We start from the raw sequence: 23,628 nt of genomic DNA, 5'->3' as shown, positions 1-23,628 counted from the left end.
AGAAACTTATAAGGTCAGTAATATTATTAACCTCATTTTACAAATGTATAGCCTTATGTAATGAGATTCATAAACTTGCTCAAGTCAGACAGTAAATGGTAGAACAAATTTTAATACAGGCAGCAAGCTCTTTACTAGGCTTTACTGCCTTTTCTCAATGACTAGAAATAACCTTTTATAAGAGAGTTGAGTGATTTTCATGTTCTTCTTTATGCTATTCTATATATTTCAAACTTTTTTTACAACAAATATACATAGTTTTTAGAATTAGGATATATTCATATATCTGTAAAAGGATGATTTGAAAAACACGTGGCAAGTGAATTCTATGGATGAAAATTTCCCATCAGTTTTTATTTCAGATTATAATTCTCAGATATATCAAGTGGTTCTATAAAATATGGTATCACTTATGACATGGGTAGCCTACCTTTTTAAAAAATTACTTTCAGGAGTTCCCGTCGTGGCGCAGTGGTTAACAAATCCGACTAGGAACCATGAGTTTGTGGGTTCGACCCCTGGCCTTGCTCAGTAGGTTAAGGATCCGGCGTTGCTGAGAGCTGTGTTGTAGATCGCAGACGCGGCTCGGATCCCGTGTTGCTGTGGCTGTGGCATAGGCCGGTGGCTACAGCTCCAATTAGACCCCTAGCCTGGGAACCTCCATATGTTGTGGGAGCGGCCCTAGAAAAGGCAAAAAGACAAAAAGACAAAAAATAAATAAATAAAAATATAAATAATAAAAAATTACTTTCAATTGTGGTAACAAACACATATTATAAAGTTTAGCAATAATTACTTTGACAAAGGCCATTAAGGGGCTGCATTTATTTTTATTTTTCTTAAAAATCAACCATTTCCAATCCATTGTTTAACTAGAGAAAAGAACTAAATAGTAAACATCACTTTGTGTAATATACACATACCATTTAAGACTGAATTTTTAAAATCAAAAGTTATCTTGAATGCCAGGAGGATATCTGGAAATTAGAATATACCAATGAACACTCTGAAAAGGAGAATTTGCATGCATTCCTTAATTAAATTTAGTATACAGATCTGGATTTTTATGTAAAGATTTTCTTAAAATAGAGTATATTTTATATTAATTTAATATGGAGACTGGCAAAAGACAGACCACTGGGGAAAATTTAAAAAGACTGGATGTGATGATATCTACCTCTTCTTTATACGACTTCCTCTTCTTAATAAGATCTTGATTTCATCAATTGTTAGATAAAATGATTTTTAATTTCAAAACTTTTAATCGGCCATGATGATGAAATCTTAAAGATCATTTTTTTAAATAAAATGACCTGATAATCAAAGCATTCCCAGAATACCTAGGTAGGATCACATCTTAATATAAGAGTATCGTATCTGCCGTATTTATAAGAGTCGAACAAAAACCTCACCCTAAAAAATGTTACAGTATTTCGGGCTATTTATTATTCATGTCATATCTATCCTTATCCATAGTTAAAAAAAAATTCCTTAATGGTATGGATATTTAAGTAAAGTAGTAGTATTCAGATAAAATAGACCGAATACTTAGGAATGCCTAGGATCCCTAAGAATGGCTGGCTTAAACTGCCACAGTCAATAAGACTCTATGGTTAAATACTTTGCTAGTGAGTATACTGCCAACAACTGACTAGAAGAGTTTTCGACTATCCAAATATATTTAGCCTTGAGTAAGTTTTTTATCTTAAATATGAAGATCAGATGTTTGGTTAACAGCCAAATCATATAATCATATCTGCCTAGGAGACCAGGAACCCTGAGTTCTACCTCCAATTCTGCCATTATTTTCTGCAGGCCAGAATCTGAGTTTCATGTTCCTCACATGTAACACCAAGGAGTTTGACAAGTTTCATTGTTTTAAATTAGTATATGGTGCTGAGAGTCTATATAGATCTACTTCATTCTCTTGTTCTACTTAAAGGACATAAATCAGGCATGAAGTTCTTCATTTCGATTAGAATAAATCTTAAGGAACTATAATGGCTATTGCATTAGGCACAATAGAGTGAATGTGTAAGATACAATTAAACATACCCAAAGCAGCACAGAATAATCTTATTTTTAAAGTACTGTAGGTCAATTAATAAGTAAAAGAATCAAGTTCTATTTCAATAATAACTAAGGGTGTCTGCAAAGGAAAATGCTGGGGACCTAGAGAAAAAATGGGCAAGTGGTTTTTAAAAGAGATTGAGCACAATCTCTTGGCTACACAGGACTTGTCATTTGCACCTATCATCTCTAATCTGTTCTAATTCTTATTTTTTGGACTTTCTTATCCAATTCCTTCACAGTCATTTCTTTCAGTCTTCAGATTTCTACTCAAAATTCTAGGTCTCCTTGACTAATCTGCACCAAAGTCTTACACCGTCAACCCTACCCTAAGACTGCTGTCCTCAGCATCACCTAAAAGCCTGTCAGTTCCTAAACATGTGCTTGTATATAAAAAATGGCTTTATAAATATGGATATATAAACTGTACCAACAGCCAGCTCCCAAATATTGATTTGCAGTCTGGCTTTATCAGAATATCTGGTGGGTACTACCAAAAATATAGATTCCTAGACTACACAGCAGAGCTACTAATCAGAATCTCTAGAGGGCAGAACCTTAGAATTTTTTATTTTTAAACAAATCTCTCATTAATACGTGAAAGCAGTTTGGGACACCTCATAGATGGCAATGTCTTCCACAACACTCATTCCCACACTCAATCTCTTAACATAAAAAGTAACTGAAAAAATTGTTTTGCATCCTCTTCTCTTGGAGAGTCTTTGTCTAAGGAAAAATGACAAATTATCTACTTTTTAAAAGAACACACAAATAGATAAATGTTATAGCAAAATACTATAAAAAATTCATCACATTAGGATAGTTTCCATTCAAATGGAAGTTGAGTTCTGAGCTCATTAATAACTGAACTATTTCCTAAGGAACGACAAAATTAGTGAAAATAAATCCAAGAAAGAAATAGTCCAGCAATTTAAGGATGTGGGGGTGGGTAGTTCTTAAATGATTCTGAGATACCTATCTGTGAAAGAACAACCTTTATATTACATTGATTCTTAAAATTTACTTTACTGTTCTCATATTTTAACATCTCTGAAATAAGATTATAACATAAAATTGACAGCATCTCAAAGCTAAACCAGGAAAATTTTTTTCTTTTTAGTAATAACAAAGTAATACTGTATCCTACAACCAGTGAATGGCATTTCAGGACTGTAAAATTCTGTAAAACTAGTACTTCTATTGTCATCAAAACATAGTTCCTCTAAAAACTCTAGTTAGGAAACAATTTGCTGTTCTGGTTTGAATTACATGCCACATGAAACAATGAATATACTTTCCTTCAAAAATATATATATAACTATTAATTGAAGTTACTAAATCTCTCTCCCCCTCCAAGCCAGCCTTACAATTAATAACTGAAAAATAAGACCCAAAAGAAAATATACGTAAGAGTGCTGTATATGTAGTCACTATTTCCCAAGACTCATTTATAAACTGAGTAGAGCTAATGGGCTCCAAGGCTCCTTTTTAATTCTTAAAGTCTAAGACCCTATAACCTTAATTATTTAACTATTAATATTGAGCTCACCACAAAGTTTCTCATTCCCTCTTCTCTTCCTGATCCCACTCTATCGTACAAACTTATAAGGTCACAAAAAAGTGGTCAATAGGTTTACTTTGTTTTTCAAACTGTGACATAAAAGGATGAGACTTTAAAAAGGTAAAGTAGCTCCTTTGCGAATAAGATGTTAAAAATCCATCAGTACTTTTAAGAGTGCACAATGAGAGGATGACCTGAAACTACTTTTTTGTTACTGAAATACTATGATGTTATCATAATCATCTGCTATGCATATTTCCAAAAAACAGGCAAAATTATTAATCTGCTTCCCAAGACCTATTTTGATGCCCCCCCCCCCCCCCGACCTTAAACCTTTTCTCACTGTGTTAAGAAAGCAGGAAGGAAGGGAGGGAGAAAGAGGTGGGTGGAGAGGAGGGAGAAAGTTGAGTAAAATCTGTTTAGAGTGTACCCGTAAGAAGTTCCTAAGTAGTCATGATTCATCTTTATATTTCTACCACTTAGCAAAGTGCCTCACACAAAGGATTTCTGTAGTGGTAATATTGAAGTACTGATATTAAGTGAATCCTGATTTACAACAAGACAAATGATTAGCTTTGACAAATGATTTAGCTTTGACATAATTAAGCAGAACTCACTAAAAAACAATTTGTTAGCTTAATTTAAAAGCTCACAGTTGGAGTTCCCGTCATGGTACAGTAGAAACAAATCTGACTGGAACCATGAGGTTGTGGGTTCAATCCCTGGCCTTGCTCAGTGGGTTAAGTATCCGGCATTGCGATGAGCTGTGGTGTAGGTCGCAGACGTGGCTCGGATCTGGCATTTCTGTGTCTTGGCTAGGCCGGCAGCTGCAGCTCCAATTCAACCCCCTAGACTGGGAACTTCGATATGCTGCACATGAGGCCCTAAAAAGCAAAAGAAAAAAGAAGAAAAGAAACATTCAATTATTGGGGAAAAAAAAAGCTTCCTCCATCCTGATGTACCTTATCTTGTTGTCCTCATTATACAGACTGTTTTTTTTTCCCATTCATTTTTATTTACCCTACGATTTGAGAGTTGTTAACCTTAAAATTCTTAAAAGTCATTCAAAGAATATATACTAGCTAAAACTAATACAATGAATTATATCTCAATTTTTTAAAAATGACTGCTATATTTTGAAACTTCAAAATAGATTAAGACATAATGGTAAAGAAATCAGACAATTTCTTATCCTTATGTGATGGGGGAAATGAGCACAAATAATAAAAAACTCAGTTAGCTCACCATGATGCACAGTTAAGTGTTGTAAAGAAAAAACCAGGATATGCTAGTGCATGTGTTTATATAGATATGTAGCTATGTAGATATATATAGTATTCTACCTTAGTCTGGAGTAAAAGGAAAGACCTTCTTCATGAAGTAACATATAAACCGAGTTTGAGGCATGAACAACATTTATCCCAGACATATTAAGAAAAACCCTGGGGAGTTCCCACTGTGGAACGATGTAATTAGTAGCATCTCTGCAATGCTGGGATACAGGTTTGATCCCCAGCCTGGCACAGTGGGTTAAGGATCCAGTGTTGCCACAGCTGCAGTGTAGGTCAAAAATGTGGTTCAGATATGATTCCTGGCCCCAACTCCATACGCCACAGGAAAAACAACCCCTACCCTGGGAACCTCCATTTGAGATGAGTGCAGCCATATAAAGCAAATAAATAAACAAACAAACAAACAAATAAATAAAAGCTCACAGTTAATTTTACCTTAACGCCTGCTTAAAAAAGTCCTTACAAACCAAAATGGTTGTTTTCTCAAAATTCCACAGGATTAATTTTTAAAATAGAACAAGCACCTAAACTTTTATTGGATCTTTGTCTTTACTGGGATGGAGGGGATGGGAAGGGGGCAGGGAGAGAGAATAAGGGTCAACAGATTTCTGAGAAAGCAGATTAGTCAAGAGGACTATTTTTATTTTTTTGTCTTTTTGCCTTTTCTAGGGCCGCTCCCGCAGCATACGCAAGTTCCCAGGCTAGGGGTCGAATCAGAGCTGCAGCCACCGGCCTACGCCAGAGCCACAGCAACACGGGATCTAAGCCGCATCTGCTGACCTACACCACAGCTCACAGCAACGCTGAATCCTTAACCCACTGAGCAAGGCCAGGGATCAAACCTGCAACCTCATGGTTCCTAGTCAGATTCTTTAACCACTGCACCACAATGGGAACTCCATGAGGACTATTTAAAAAAAAATATGGATTGAATATTACAGAGTAATCTCATGGTTTTTAAAGGCCAGGTATAGGTTTTGCTGGAAACAGATGAAAACATCCCAACCCAAAAAAGCCAAACATAAAATGTATAGTTTTGGGTTTGTAGCTCTGCTCCAACAATGGAAATTCATACACAGACCTCAGCATGCTTTCCATAAAGCATCATCACGTCCTTATATAATACCCCACCATTCTATGGAAACTATGAAATATAAGTTACTGGCTGCCTGATGGTCAGTTATTATGTATATTAGGTAATTAATTAATCATTCATATAACTCAAAACTACGAAAAAAATAAAATAAAAAGGGTGCCATAAAGCAAGCAATGATAATGACTCTTAAGCAATCACTGCTCCGTTCTGTCTCTGATGAAAAACTGCCTGAGTTGCTTTTTAATGTAGAATCTTTTTTCTACACTCTAAACATATGTGGTACTTAAAAACAAACAAACAGTAACAAATAAGCACAGAACACAGCAACTTAAATTTCTGAGATGTCAAACAATGTCTTCTACTGGTTTACAGTCTTGCAAATTCTTAGATTTAGACAAATCCATTCTAAAACTAAGTATATTTTTAAATAAATATCATTACTTCCTAGTTATCTGTGTCATGGGTTCTCTTCCATTATTAGTACAGAAGACTGACCATATCTTAACTTTAGTTGGCATTAAATTTTACTTGAAGTTGATGAAAAAGAACTAGTATGCTGGGTATATCTAATTTATAAATATAATAAAACCTTGTGATAAAGAACCTATGATAAATGTAAATATTGGGAAAATGTGATGGCCAACTGGTTTCTGTCTTCTGGCCAAGCTTACATTCTTAAATAGGGGCACTAAAATACTTATTTTCTGTGGAAGGAAGGAATGAACAAAAGCAACCCCTCTGGAGAAACAGGGCTCTAAAAGGTAGTTCTTACATTTCCAGTATTCTCCCAGCTCAATTTCCTTGGACTGGGCTGATGATACAGGCAGCATTAATTACAAGACTCCTGGAATAGCTGCTGTTTTCCCAGGATGTCCAACCAACTCCAAGACCCAGCATAGTCCATATGTATATTTAAACACCACAGTTGGACTGTGCCATACAGGGACATTCTGAGTGACTCAGCTCCTGCTGAGTCTTTCCAGCTACTCTTACTAGCAGCACACATCATCTGCCCAGGTTACTTCATTAGCCTCATAATAATGCAACTCTCAATTGTGTATGATGGAATTTTTAGACACTACTTATTATTTTATAGTGTGGTTTTATTCTACCACTCTCCCTACTGAGACCTGACATCCATGCTTATTACTGGGAATAATAAAGCCCCCTTGTTCCTGTGCTCTGGAACATCCATGTCTCTTCTGAATGAGGAAACTTTTGGAGTTGTCAAGATTTAGAAAATTTATTGTTTTACAAAGAGACAGTGACCATTACAAAGGACAACCAATACTTTGTGAAACACTCAAAAACTTGCACAGGAACAACAAAAGTATAATACTTATACCTACAAAAAAAAAAGAGAAATCCACGTGTCCCTATGCTGTATTATCACATACACAATCCCCCCCCCCGCCAAAATGTCACTTATAAAATGAATTCACTGAACCATATCACAGTCTCCCCGTGCTTAGATATCTGATCTGGTACTAATTTTTAAACTGCAGTGCGACTTACCCGGACAAGAGCATCATCTATGATATGGTCACGTCTGACTTTGAGTCTCAAATATGGATTCAACTGCTGTCCTTGAACTAAGCTGTAGAGAACAGTGATTCTTCGTTCACTGTACATACGAATTCTATTGTCATAATATAATCCCAAATTCTTTGTGACAGCATTCAATATAAAGGGACATGTCATAAATGAGAATTTGTTCTCTGTTTCTACTTTGAAAAAAGTATAATCTTTATCCATTTCTAGAACATCATTCAGTGGTTCATTAATAAACTCTTCAAAAGGGATAAGTGGTTTTCGACAATCCAGAGTTTTAACACCAAGTTCAGTTTCCAGTGGGTCCACTCGAGGACCTTTCTTGTTCCTTCTTTCTTCTCCCAATAGCTCCTGAAGCGTCAATTCACTGGACTCAGGAATGGGCTCCTCATCATCTTCTTCATTATGATTTGTGTCTACTTCCCCTCCCACTACATTTGCATAGTAAACCATTTTCAAGCACTTGGAAGCAGCAACAATAGCATCATCATCATTTACTAGATTTCGATTGTTGAAGTCAGTGCTTATGACTTTGTATGTAATAAGTTGCTGAAACGTTTCCATCATTCTCCGGATCTGGTCTGCATTGTATTTAGACCACAGTCTAACCAGTTTTCCTTGGGCAGCGAGGGGTAGCTTACTCATTGCTTTGCAAAATAAGGGCAAAGCCATTTCCAGATATTCAGGGCTGTGGAGATTTCTATTCTCCATAACGATAATGAATAAATTCAGATAATTAGGATCTCGGGAGTATACATTGTGATACGTCAAGTCACATTCTACATTAGGTGACAAATATACAAGTGCGTTGAGAAATGCAGTTTCTATTTTTTCATTAGAGAGCAATCTGATGTAGACCCGTCTAATGGCCTCAATATCCACAGACACATCATCAGGGCCTAATTTTTGTAAGTTGTTATCTCCTGGTGAGCCATCACTTATCCTTGAGGAAGATGCTTCTGAATCTTCTTCCATAGCTGCAGCAGAACATGCAGCCTTTTCCTTTTCATCTTCATCTTTGTCTTCATCCTTTCCTTGAAGAGATTTCAATTCTTCCTTGGTGTGCTGTTTGACTTTTCGAAAGCTCTGAACCAATGCCTCAGCACTTGAAAAAACTCTTCCAATAACACGAATTAAAGGGGAATAATCCTCTCTCTCTCTACATAATTCAAGAATTTCATATACTGTCTCCTCTGTTAGGTAAGTCACATCTAGAAAATTAGAAAAAAGAGAACATTTATTTTCATTTTATATATATATATTTTTTTCTTTCTTTTAACAAGTTCTAGTGAAAAATAAAATAGCCAAACATTTTGCACTCAATACCATTTATGATTTATAATTCCTTTTAAAAAGTATCTAATACTTAATTAGGTTCAACAAGCAAAATATGCTTACCTATTTTTTTCAATGAACTACTAATAGTAAAAGCATTATACATCCTTTCATATTCTTTAAGTAATAGCTTTTAATGGGCTCAAACTCTCATCACAATCATGCTACACAGTAACATGCAGCTTTAACTGTAAATATGAACTGATATCATGTGTTGATTCATCACAATATACCTCTTACAACCTAGCTTTACAGCAGAATCACTATTATTCTTCTGAGAGGTTTCTTTCTTATTTCACTATGTTTTCAAAAAACTAGAAAGGCAAAGTTCTAAGAAAGGTTTCTTCAGCATCATCTTTCAGACCAGCTCTTGTACTAAAATCAAACTAGTTCCCTTTTGAGTCTTTTTAGTTTTTTCCAGGTTGGCCATTCTTTGGGTGATCGAAAAGAATTAATATGCCATTTCCCATAAGCTTTGAAGTTGACAGACACTGCTATCTGCATCCAGTTATCGGGTTGGAACAAATCTTACACAGCAACAGGAAATAGTTACAGGGCAATAAAGAAAAAAATAAAGTGGTTAGAAGGCAATTTATGAGCAGATAAGGAAAACAGATTACTAAGTAGGCCCCATCCTCCCTAGGCATAGAGTTGGACATATTCTCCAGCCTTCCCAACTTTCTGAGATTAAGCACTACTGTCTCCTTCTGGATAATGGGATGATGCCCCCGGGATAGTTCTGAAAATTGTGTGTTGAAAATAACAGTGCCATTACAGCTGGATCACTGAATGACTACATGAAACAGAACTCTGCCAATCTAGAAGATTATGGCTATTAGATAAACTAGAAATAAATTTCCACTGTTTCTAAAAACTAGTGTTCTTTCTAGGGTCTACCTAATATTGCAGTCTAGCTGATTCTCAGGAGTATAGAAGCCTTTCACTTTCCCATCTTGCCTTCAGAGTCTTTTAATATACAAGTAATGACCATCTCTCCCCAAGAGATGATATATTACCAGTTTTTGCAGCTCGTAGTATTTAAATCCAGGGGAGTTTTATTATGATTTTCTATTATATCCATTCTTCCCCATAAAGTAGTAACACCATACAAAGCAAAAATGACAGGAGGCAAAGAAAGGCCAGACCAAATATCAATTTATTTTACATTTTCAGAGTTAAAGTCATGCTAACAAGCTGTAATTCTGATGAAATCACAGAAGAAACAAAAGAGAGAACACTTCAAAGATTTTTTAAGGTAAAAATCTCTAGAGCCATGGATGACTTGCTGCAAGGGTGAGTTTGCTGCCCTTTGCTGGGATTCATCCTACTTTCCCTTAACATCTGTCTTTAAAGACAGTGGCTCAGGCCTCCATTATCAGCTTTTGCCATTAGATTGCTTTTATATATCTGCCACTATTCCTTTCAGACGCACCTATGGCTCTCATTCTCTTTAACAATGAAAGCTAAATCTGTATGTATACTCTCTTGAAAGAAATCTTTAAAGAGTGAGTTTGGAGTTTCTGGAACACATGAGAACTTAAGGGAAGTGCCACTAGATGGATGAATACATTACAAAAACAAAAACTCCATGTGTTCCCTCTCTTATACTTTTCTTACTCGAGAAGAAAATACAAGCACACACATAAAAACGAATTTAACATGTTTTCTAAAACTCCTCAAATGTTTATGTTGTGCAATTTAATTTAAGCCTTCATAATGTTTGACTTTTTCAAAGAAGGCACTGACTACAGTAACTAAAAATGAAAAAAATGTACAACATTCAAACATCCCAACGGGCAATTTGTAGATCAGACAACTTATATCATAAAACTTCTGGGCACTTACTGAGTTTCAAATTTAAAAAGAAGAAAAAAACCAACAATTAGAAAATTAAAATTAGCTTAGCTATATAATGCACTCACTCTCACGATCTATTATCAAAAAAATCCTGAAAACAAAAAACCCCACCCTGCATTCTCTCACTAAGACTATGTAATTACAAAATTCACCTACCAAAGCTGAGAAATATACCTCAATAACACTATTTTTTCTGTTATGACTTGCATGAATATCAGATAACTGTGAATAAAATACAATGTTTTTAACAGTCAATAATTTATTGCATACAATAAACAAATGATTGCATTTTAAATGAAAATAGAGAAAAAACATTTCAATCCTTTAAGTCAAATAACTTCATTAATAAAAGGAGTAAGTGAAAATAGCTTTTAAATAGATAATCAAATTTCACTTTACAAATCAATTCTAATAGCAAAGGGAAGAATAAATGTACTAGGCAGAAATAATTTCTAATCTGAATGATCCATGTATTTGTGTGTGTATATGTTTTTTGTGATCCTAATGACTATAAAACATGTTTGGTATTACTCAAAGTACCCAAATGTTTGACAGGTTAAGACTAACCAATTACTAAAAGAACACAAAACCTCTACCAACCAACCACATGACCTCATTCCCAATAGAAAGGGGTCTATGTCTATGTTCAATGTTTTTGTGTCCTGAGTCACACCAGTTTAGTTTGCATAGCTATGTCAACTTTAATTTTCTGTTGTAATTACTTCTAACTCCAAAAGAAGTGCTAATATCATTCCATACCTGACATGTGAGGCTCTGAAACTGCTCTCTTCCCTACAGCTCTCTAATATTTCTGGGCAGACACTTGAAGTTAGCTAACTCCAAATCTATTCACCACCTTTACCCTGATGTGTTGTTATGATAGAAACTATGAAAATTGAACACTAGTATTCCAATCTTCACATACACTTGGGGCACAGCATGTGACAGAGGTCTGCCAGTGACCTAAGTGGAAGTCTACTGGTGGACTTCTGAGAGTTTACTGTCCTGATAAATGAGGGCAAACACGACTAACTAATACTCTGAGTAGAAAAAAAAACAAAACAAAACTATTTTTATTAGCAGATATACAAAATACACTAGTATCACCACTTTCAAATTATCCAAAGACTACATAGATCTCTACAAATTATAAAACTGTCCTTCAAATTAAAAAAAAAAAGGATATACAAATATTTTGAGACCACTTTTCATAAGGTACTACGATACAGACTAATAAAAACTATCAAACTATGGAAGAAATACAAATGCTGTGTCCCAAAGAATTTTGTTGTTTCGAATAAACTATTCAGGTATGTTATTTTTCAGGAAGGAGAATAAATGATACATTTTTGTCTACTAACTTTAAGATTATATTGGTCAAACAGTATTACTAACAAAAATATTAATCTACCACATTAATCAAGTGTGATGTAACTGTCATCAAATACTTAATCAGAAGATAATTTACCATCAAATAAGTAATCCTATCTTCATTGTGACAAATGGATTCTTAACTGTACAACATATAAAATTTCTTAATATGATGTATACCCTCCCTTTAATATTTGCTTCATATTGAAAGACAACAGAAAATGCAAGTGGTCAATGAACAGCTTCTAAAAGCTGAAGCACAAAAATACCAGATTTTATCACACCACAAATCTACTCTCTGGTCTTTGCTACTGGATTGTCAACACTGTCTTTTATGGCCCTAACTCTTTAAGAACAAATCCTCAGGTTTGTTCTTTTAAGGATATACAGGCATCTTCTGCTAAACATCAGTAATCTTTTCCAAAAAAGTGTGAAAACTGCTAACTGGGAGCTCATTTCCCATTATTTTAATTGGAAAAAAATTATAATACTTTTTTAAAAAAAACAATGCAAAGGTGGAAAAAAAAACCCCTTATCTAACCTTCCTAAAGTGTAACCAATACACAGTTAAAATTTATTATTTATAACTATCCGGTTCGGATGTAAAACACTCTGCTTCCTAACCATCAATTCATAAAGCTGTTAACAGAGTTGGTTTGCATACATAACATGGCTTATCTTAGAAATAGCAACATTTTAGACCCACACACCCTTTGTTGATATGTCAAGCTCCTCAGAACATCTTCAAGTGATTTTGACATTCTACTAATTATGTATAAAATGTGTACTTTATCCACATAGTGTACTTTTATGTGTACTTTATCCACATAGTGTTTTTTTTTTTGAAATGTTAAACTGAGTTTTATAGACATAAGTACAACTTAGTTAAAAAAACACTGCATTTAGAGGACAAACATTCATAACATTTGGGTATCAATAAAAAGTTGCTCTACTGAGAAAACAATAAACATTTTTGTTTGATATACCTGTATACTTTGTGATACAGGTGTATCTGAAAAATAACTTACAAATTTATACACAATTTCCTTTGCAAAAACAGAGTTTGTGGTGGACTATTCAACACATGAAACTGTGTAATGAGAGCTAACAACTATAATTAACATTCAACATAAAAGTACTAATGCAGTTTTATAATTCCTACTAGAAATATACTATTGTAAATACAGAATATTACAGGCAAAATAGGGTGGGGAAGAGTGTAGATACTGGAATAACTATAATCAACTGCTAAATTATACAGACTTAAGCTAAAACAGTACACAAAGACTGGGCATAATCACTCAGTAAGTACCTGTAAGATGAAGCGCATAGCCAAAATCAAGATGGGTACATCCATCCTGTACTATGACCCCTAATGGCTTGGGGCATTGAACTGTGCCAAGACAGACATGCTGTTCTGGTAGTGTACACTTGCTGGGGAAACGTGTATATTGGAGTCAATGCAACTCCCACAGTACACATACTGACAGTGTTCACTTATTTATCCACTATGTGAGCAAATTTATGAAATAAAAATACACATTTTAATTCAATAAAGCTGTAGAAAGTATGAAAACAACTTTATTGTGGAAACGTGTAGAAGATGTAACATAATTACATTTTACTACTTTAAACTTGATTCAAATGATGTTAGCTTTTGAGGTGTTCTCTAACTTATATATATGCCCTACACAAAAAGCTTCCTCTTTTAAAATATGATTACTTCTGGTAGGGGTGTCAGTAATGATTCTTGGCAGTATGAGTGTGCCAAATGCCTGGGAGAAGATGAGCAGGATATGGGAAGAGAACATTAGAAGGAAAAAACTGAATTGTTTCTCAGGTAACTATTACAACATTTTGCCTTGCCTTCAGAAATACAAAAAGATCGCCAATTCCTCTTTTTGTTTCTTTCACCACATAGTACTTGGGTTCCAAAATGCATGCCAGATATTTAGTGCAGCTATTCTAAAATTTAATAGACTTTGTGGCCTATTTTAGGTGATTACCTACCCTTCACTACATTTAAATATTTAAAAACACTTAAAAGTTCCAATCAATCCAGTGACAAAAGAACTTTTGGGAATATAACCTGCTTCTATTTAGAGATGATCAGAACAGTAAAATATAGTTAAATCATTAACTCAGTTATTAATTCTGTCCTTTACCATAAAAAAAAAAAATTGATTCCACTATACTACCATGCCCTAAGGTCACATAATTAGACAAAATAAGCAAAAGAACAACACTTGACAAATTTTTTAATTCTCAATTAAAAACAGAACATCTTACCTTTAAAATCATCTCTTGCTCCTTGTCCTTCCTTCCTGTTCATTTTTATGTCAGAGCAGTTGTTAGGGGCACCTTTAGAGTTTTCAAGGTAAGCTGAGCTTGCTCCTTTCTTGGAGGGATGAGGATCACAGAGTTTTGCATTAATCTTATAAAGCTCAAGGGCTTTAATAGCTGCTGCATTGTTATCCATACGACGAAAAGTTGGACAGGAAGCACAAAACTCATTCGTGCAGGCCTCATTTCCACAGCCTTCAGTTAACTGGTGGTAGTAGCGTTCTATTAGATGCTTTGCAGCTGCTCGCTTCCTGTACCAAACATTCAAACAAGCACAGTGATTAGTACAGCTCTCAGATACAAAGCTCCAAAGATCATTAGCAAGGCCAAAGTTAGTCAGGCACTGAAGTAATAAACCTGCATATTAAGATGAGGTGTAGAAAATGGAGATTCACTATTTACATAAAACTTTTTTAACTGGTGAAATATTTGACAGTTATTTCCTAAGATATTATGATAAAGAATAACAATGCTTCTCAAAATCATTGTTTTAGTATGCTTTTCTCTGGACTTTAAAAAGGGGAGGGGGGTTTGTTTGATGTTCTTTGTTTAGCATAACAACTAAAAATCACAAGTTTTACAGCTAAAATTTTTGATATTTTATCACTTTAAAAACCAACATTAAAAAAGAGTCTACTGAAAATGTAAATCCAGCTTTCCTTTATATAATCATCATTTTGTTTCAATAGTCTGTAAATACTTGATTTATAGTTAACACAGAATCTCTATATGGACCAAAAAAGGGTCCCTACCAATTATCTAAATACAGGGGATTTAAAAAGAAATTATAAGTAAAATATCAAAGCTTATGTTATACTGCAAGAAAGTGAGTGGCTCAAAACATACAATCTTGAACTCAAAAGAAGTTCCGCATTACTACCATGGCATTGAACATGGAATATTTTAAATATTTAGAGCAAAATCTTATATTCCTCTTGCTTTGTGAACTTAAAAGTATTTGGACTAATGTTCTATTATGACTTCTCTATCAGAGCTGGCAAGGATACTAAACAAGGGATTATTTCATCAAGCAAGAAGCTGGACTACACTATCTCAAATATTTATTCAGCTCTTAAGATCTATACTTCCACTACTGATATGAGAGTATGATAACGAGTAATCTATTAGATCCAAAAAAACCCCGTAATTCATAACTATTCCTGTCGGTTTCAAATACGCATATAGGATTAAAAACTACAAATAATTAAAGCTAATTTAAAAGTAATTAACCCAATTTAATTCTTAAAATGTCCCTACAATTATCTGACAAACATGTAGGACTAAATGGCAAATGGCATTAGAGTTTACATCTTGTTAATCGTGAGATACATCTTGTTAATCATGAGAAACTGAACAAGAAGACAAATAATAAATAGACACTAATAAGTCCAACTTTGTCTCAAAAGTAGGACTTTGTCTCTAAACTACCAAGAGCAAGTGACAAACATTAATAACTCAAACACATTCAGTTCATTCTGTTGCTCTGTTTTTCAGATGTACTTGCAAATTTACCACTCATTGCATGCAAATAGAAAAAAGAAAACCCACTAAACGCACTTAAAAACTGCATGAACATGATTTGAGATATTTTATTATACGTAACTATAAACAACTCTACTTCTGAAAATTAAAATATACCATTCCAGGTATATCATTGTGCAAATTATTAAGAATGTGACATGTAAAGAAAGAGAAATATAGACTCTAAAAGATTTATACCATATTCTTCCAAAATGCAATAGCTTTGCCTAGGGAGAATATATTTCCTTTCGGAAGAAAAATAATGAACATGTATCAAAAGTCTCAAAAATTAATCAGAGGACAAATCATATAAACCAGAGAGTCCATTTTTGGGAAATAACAGGAATATTTGCTAAAATGTGCTGTTTCTATAAAATCTCAGAAAAAAACTGACATGTTCAACAATAGATAACTAAAATAAACTGATCATCATTCACATAATGGAATAAAAATTATCAAGATCTGAACTTGGCATAGATCATTAATTGATCTCTTAATTGGAAAAGTCAGTTAAAAAGTAGTGAATACAGCACAAGGCATTTTTATTTCAAAGTGTTAAAAAATGTCAGTGGTCTTAAAATTTCATATACATGATTTGAATGGTCTCAACATTTACTAAACTGTCCATATGATTTTTTAAAGATTAATTTCAAAAATTAAAACACCAAAACACTCTTTCTTAATAAGAATATCAGGTTTTGTCCTAAAAACACCAAAAAATCTCAGTAATGCATAATATGAATGTAATGCATAAAGAACTGTGAACAGTAAAAGAGGAATAGACTGAAAAATTAGAACACTGGCTTTAAGCCTCAAAGTAGCTGTACTATCTGTACAGGTAATTCTCTGGGCCTCAGTTTCTCATCTTTAAGACTCCTTTCAATTCCAAATCTGTAACAGAAAGATGAGCAAGGAACCAGCATTTGTTGAATGCCTGCTAACATACTGGACACAGTGTTAGGCACTTTGACATGGGTTATCTCATTTGAATCCCATGACTTTGAGGATTATCGTCAGTCCACAGCCAGAAAAGGAGACAGAATGGAGTCAAATCACATATTGAAGGTCACACAAAGGAAAGTGCATAACTACGATGAGAATAGGAATCTCGAGGTCTTCTGGCTTCAGAATCTAAGTTTTTTACACTATACTGTCTTACAGAAGGTGACACATTTCAAAATAATTAACAATAGTGGTACAAAAAACTTGTATGTTAGAATATCCCTGAAATACTGTGAAAAAATTAAAATACTACCTGAAAAATCATAATCTGAATTTCACATTTATGCATATTTGGCATCACACAAGAATACAAGTTTCTTGAAGAACAGGTAGCACTAAATTCTGTAAATTTAATATAACTATAATTTGTTAAGGACTGACATGCTAGGTACTTTACAGAGGTTCTCACTTTAGAAGGCAGTAAACCCTAGAAGTTAAAACTCTGAGGCCAGACTGCCCAAGTTCACTCACTGCCTCAGTCACTTAATAACTTATGTGTAACCTTGAACGACTTTACCTAGCCTTCCCGTATTTCAATTTCCTCATCTTAAAAATGATGATGTACATAAGAATTAACATGGCTGTGAGAGAATTCAATGAGTTAAAGTGCTCAGAACACTGCATGGCACAAAGTAAGCACCACATGTCAGCTACTGTTGTTACCAAACTCACAAATCGATGAATTAGTGCTATTTAACTTTCTTTATTCTGCTGATGCTCAGATCAATTACATAACAAGTCCCATATCTAATAAGAGATTGGACCCAAGTTTGACTTTGAAACTTGGGCTTTTAAAACCACTAAGACAGATTTAATAAGAATAGGTTTCTACATGTGATCTGCTTCTCTGCCCCAAGACATAGAAATAGCAGCTAGACTGAGAGACAGGACTAAAAGGAAGCCAGGACTGAAAGGCGAACCTCCATGTCATCAGTGGAATCAACACCACCAAGCATTTTTCTACTTTCCTCACTCTGGTGACACCCTGTGTACAGATTAATAATCTGTGTGCAGATTATTCTGTATCTCCATCTAATTTAGAGCATATTAAAAAAGGCTTGAAGTTGGGAAAGTATACACTAATAATGACATTTTGGTACATAACTTGTACAAGATTAATCCCTATACATTAAGAGTCGCCAAATCATAGCTCATGGACCAAATCTCATGTGCCACCTGTTTCTTATAGCTTGCAAGCTAAGAATGGTTTTTGCAACTTAAAATAGTTGAAAAAGTCCGTAAGAGAATATTTTGTGACATATGGAAATTACATGGGAAATTCACATTTCAGCATCCAAAAAGTTTTAGCAGAACATAGTTAACCTCATTTATTTACACACTATCATTGTTTTCACACTACAACAGCAGAGTGGAACAGTTTTAACAGAGACTGTACAGCCTGCAGAGCCTAAAATAAATACCACCTGGCCTTTACAGAAAAAACTTCCCAACTCTTAATTTAGAGACTGTACACTCTACCCTCCAGTGACACTTCCATTCAATCACATGGTCTTCTCACTTTTTCTTTTCCCTCAGCAAATCAATGCAGTGAAATCATAACTTTTCCCAAGTATGATTAGAAAGCGAAAGAGAGGACAGAGGGAAAAAGAAAGGTAAAGAAGAAAAAAGGAGGAAAGAAAACAGAGGGAAAAAAATGAGATAGAAAAAAGGAAAGAAATGAAGAGAGGCCTTTTCCTGATTGTGTCCCTTAGTGACACCTTATTTGTCATTCAAAACCGCAAGAAAAGAAGCAATGGCTTACTTTCTGTAATTTCCTCACATTTCACTGACTTTTCTTCTATGCAAAAAAGAAAACAATTACTTTATAATATCTTGATTTTTTCATAAAATGATGTTTTTCTTATCAGATCAAGTCAAATGAGACCTAGTGAGAGAGTGCTCTTGAGATTACTTACACATTTAAAACAGACAATACTGTCCACTGAGTTCTTTTATTCCTATGACTGAATCAGTGAGATAGTCCTACAAACAAATGTTCTACGGAATAAACCATATACAGAGGGCCAGAGTTACTCTAGAAAACTTGGCAGAAATCTTTTTAAAAATGGTTTCGCTAGAACACACCCTCACACCATGCACAAAAATAAACTCAAAATGGCTGAAAGTCTTAAATATACGACAGGACACCATAAAACTCCTAGAAGAAAACAGAGGCAAAACACTCTCTGACATCAACCTCATGAATATGTTCTCAGGTCAGTCTCCCAAAGCAATAGAAATCAGAGCAAAAATAAACCCATAGGACCTCATGAAACTGAAAAGCTTTTGCACAGCAAAGGAAACCAAAAAGAAAACAAAAAGACAACTTACAGAATGGGAGAAAATAGTTTCAAATGATGCAACCTACAAGGGCTTAATCTCTAGAATATATAAACAATTTAGGAGTTCCCGTCGTGGCGCAGTGGTTAACGAATCCGACTAGGAACCATGAGGTTGCGGGTTCGGTCCCTGCCCTTGCTCAGTGGGTTGGCGATCCGGCGTTGCCGTGAGCTGTGGTGTAGGTTGCAGACGCGGCTCGGATCCCGCGTTGCTGTGGCTCTGGCGTAGGCCGGTGGCTACAGCTCCGATTCAACCCCTAGCCTGGGAACCTCCATATGCCGCGGGAGCAGCCCAAGAAATAGCAACAACAACAACAACAACAATAACAACAACAACAACAACAACAAAAACAACTTATACAACCCAACAGCAAAACAGCCAATCAATCAATGGAAAAATGGGCAAAAGACCTGAATAGACTGTTCTCCAAAGAAGATATACAGATGGCCAACAAACACATGAAAAAATGCTCAACATCGCTGGTTATAAGAGAAATGCAAATCAAAACTACCATGAGATATCACCTCACACCAGTCAGAATGGCCATCATTCATAAGTCCACAAATAACAAGTGCTGGAGGGGCTGTGGAGAAAAGGGAACCCTCCTGCACTGTTGGTGGGAATGTAAACTGGTACAGCCACTATGGAGAACAGTTTGGAGATACCTTAGAAATCTATCCATAGAACTTCCATATGACCCCACAATCCCACTCTTGGGCATCTATCCGGACAAAACTCTACTTAAAAGAGACACGTGCACCCGCATGTTCATTGCAGCACTATTCACAATAGCCAAGACATGGAAACAACCCAAATGTCCATCGACAGATGATTGGATTCGGAAGAGGTGGTATATATACACAATGGAATACTACTCAGCCATAAAAAAGAATGACATAATGCCATTTGCAGCAACATGGATGGAGCTAGAGAATCTCATACTGAGTGAAATGAGCCAGAAAGACAAACACAAATACCATATGATATCACTTATAACTGGAATCTAATATCCAACACAAATGAACATCTCCTTAGAAAAGAAAATCATGGACTTGGAGAAGAGACTTGTGGCTGCCTGATTGGAGGGGGAGAGAGTGGGAGGGATCGGGAGCTTGGGCTTATCAGACACAACTTAGAATAGATTTACAAGGAGATCCTGCTGAATAGCATTGAGAACTTTGTCTAGATACTCATGTTGCAACAGAAGAAAGGGTGGGGAAAAATATAATTGTAATGTATACATGTAAGGATAACCTGACCCCCTTGCTGTATAGTGGGGGAAAAAAAAAAAAAATGGTTTCACCTTAGAGAGTAGTGTGCTTAGGTCAGCAATTAACTCTGAGGTACATGGGGGAGAAAAAGATGGATTAATGAACAGAAGGGTGAATATGTGATACAGCAAAATCACTAAAGGTAGAATCTAAATGACAGGCATACAGTATCAATGTGAAATTCTTTCGATTTACCTGCATGTTTGGAAGTTTTCCAAATAAAACCCTGGCAGAAAATACTGTTACCATATTGCAGATTCTTAGGGAATATATAAAAAGGCAGAAGAAACGGTTTCAGGAGTTCCCATGAGGCACAATGGGATTGGCAGTGTCTCTGGAATACTGGGATGCAGGTTTGATCCCCAGCCTACCACACCAGGTTAAGGATCCAGCATTGCTATAGATGCAGCATAGGGTGCAACTGTGGTTTGGATCTGATCCCTGGCCTGGGAACTCCATATGCCATGGGGTTGCCAAAAAGGGAAAAAGGGGGAAAAAAAGAAGCAGTTTCAGCTCTCAGTGGCAGAAAAAGGAAAACCACTGTCAACATCAAAGGCACTATCACCACACTTGCTGACTTTAAATCTGTTTATGAAACAGTCTAGCACTTAACAAAAAATAAAAACAAACAACAAAATTCTATAATAATAATGATTTTAAAAAAGTTACACACTGACATATTGTGTGCAGCAACTAAATCTGCCTGTCAAAAAACATACTAGGGGGGAGTTCCTGTCGTGGCGCAGTGGTTAACGAATCCGACTAGGAACCATGAGGCAGGTTCAATCCCTGGCCTTGCTCAGTGGGTTAAGGATCCAGCGTTGATGTGAGCTGTGGTGTAGGTCACAGACACGGCTCGGATCCCATGTTGCTGTGGCTCTGGCGTAGGCGGGTAGCTACAGCTCCAATTAGACCCCTTAGCCTGGGAATCTCCATATGCCACAGGAGCAGCCCTAGAAAAGGCAAAAAGACAAAACAAAACAAACAAACAAAAAAAAACAAACATACTAGGGAAGAAGGCTTAATGTTCCTATATGAATGGCAAACCACTGGAGTTATAACTACCAAAACAGCCCAAAATATAAGAGATGGAAATTGAAAAGAATCTTAGGTTGAATTTAATAGGCAATTAGAAAATAAACAATGAATACAAGAAAAAAGGAGATTAAGACATAGAAGCAGGACCTATCAGAAAGTGAAGATATATCCAAACAATGAACAAACAAGATTGGAGTTAGAATTAAAAATGACAGAACTTATAAGGAATTGTAACTGTGACATGCAACAGAGAAACTACTAGTGGGCCAAGTACAAAATAATGGAAGAAGATAAAAAGGCAAAGATCAAAAGGACATATGAATGTTAAGTAGAAGGGCTTTAATTGAAAATGAAGTCAGGGAGCTCCCGTCGTGGAGCAGTGGTTAACAGATGCAGCTCAGATCCTGTGTTGCTGTGGCTCTGGAGTAGGCTGGCGGCTACAGCTCCAATTCGACCCCTAGCCTGGGAATCTCCATATGCCGTAGGAAGTGGCCCTATAAAAGGCAAAAAAGACAAGAAAAAAAAAATGATGTCAAAGGAAAATGTGAGAATCAAGAAGACAAAGATAAAACAGAAAGGGCTCACGGCTTGTATAAACAGTCTACAAAGTTAATAACCACTGCTTACTAGTCTCAAAGTAAGTGGAATAGCTTTGTTCCTTCTAAGATGCTATCTTTGTAAATACTCTGCCCCATTCCCCAAAGTGTTATTTAACATAAAAAATTTTTTAAGAATGACCAATGGGAGTTTCCACTGTGGCTCAGCAGAAGCAAATATGACTAGCATTCATGAGAACTAAGGTTCGATCCCAGACCTCATTTAGTGGATTATCCGGCATTGCCGTGAGCTGTGGTATAGGTCGCAGATGGGGCTCAGATCCCACGTTGCTGTGGTGTAGGCTGGTAACTGTAGCTCCCATTCCACCCCTAGCCTGGGACCTCCATATGCTGCGGGTGAGGCCCTAAAATAAAAAAGTCAAAAAAAAAAAAAAAAAGACTAATGGTATCCTAGATAGTATTAGGCCTTATAGATATAGATCGGACAAAGAAAAATTGTGACACAGCTACAATAAGGCCCGTTACAATGGAATTGAGTGAATTATTAGATTATTTCGACTATAAACTATTACAGAATAAGATATAGTTTTCACAAAAGAAAGTTTTTATTTAAGAAAAGTTGTCAAAATTTTTATCAAAGTTGTCAAATTTTTATCAAGTTGATATTTGATACAAATATCATTTGCTTCAACTGCTTCCCCAAGTTGGCACAGTTCACAACAGCGATGAAAAGTCCAACTTACAGAGTCTCCCTTGGGAACAAAAGAAGAGAGAAGAATTATGTCTGACATTATAGTTTTCTGAGGGAACTGCCCAAGGGACAAGTTTCTGTCTTGCCTCAGAGAACTGATGGAACTAGCATATGCTGGATGGGTAGGGGCTACAGAAATAAAACACAGTTCCCTGGCTTGCTATAGCTCCAAAGAACCTCAAGTGCTACAGAAAGACACAGGAGACAGCAAAATACTATATTTATTATAAGCTATTAAAAAAGAAACAAATAGGAGTTCCCATCGTGGTGCAGTGGTTAACGACTCCAACTAGGAACCATGAAGTTGCGGGTTCGATCCGTGGCCTTGCTCAGTGGGTTAAGGATCCGGCGTTGCCGTGATGAGCTGTGGTGTAGGTCGCAGACACGGCTCAGATCCCGCGTTGCTGTGGCTCTGGCATAGGCTGGTGGCTACGGCTGCAATTAGATCCCTAGCCTGGGAACCTCCATATGCTTTGGGAAGCAGCCCTAGAAAAGGCAAAAAGACAAAAAAAAAAGAAAGAAAAAAAGAAGATGCACAAGAGAAAGGAATTAAACCACATCACTGCAAAAAAAAAAAAAAATCAACAAAACACAAAGGAAGATGCACAGAGAAAAAGAGGGAAAAAAACTACAAAATATATAAAAATCAAATAACAAAATAGCAAGAGTTAT

The 23,628-nt window shown here is 35.7% G+C and overlaps 1 protein-coding gene across 4 annotated transcripts in view; it reads right to left on the bottom strand.

The window, feature by feature from the left end:
- UBE3A (ubiquitin protein ligase E3A) overlaps positions 1-23,628 on the bottom strand; it is a 97,964-nt gene that overhangs the window by 18,173 nt on the left and 56,163 nt on the right. For all 4 annotated transcript variants that reach the window (XM_047766858.1, XM_047766860.1, XM_047766861.1 and 1 more), the window contains 2 exons: positions 14,423-14,727; positions 7,535-8,781 (listed from right to left, as the gene is read on the bottom strand). In XM_047766858.1, the coding sequence (XP_047622814.1) occupies positions 7,535-8,781; positions 14,423-14,727 (1,552 nt within the window). The remainder of the gene's footprint in view (positions 1-7,534; positions 8,782-14,422; positions 14,728-23,628) is intronic.

Source organism: Phacochoerus africanus, chromosome 2, assembly GCF_016906955.1.
Source record: "Phacochoerus africanus isolate WHEZ1 chromosome 2, ROS_Pafr_v1, whole genome shotgun sequence".
Classification (NCBI taxonomy): domain Eukaryota; kingdom Metazoa; phylum Chordata; class Mammalia; order Artiodactyla; family Suidae; genus Phacochoerus; species Phacochoerus africanus.
Note: the sequence above shows the minus strand (reverse complement) of the source record. Positions and strands in the feature narration are given on the sequence as shown.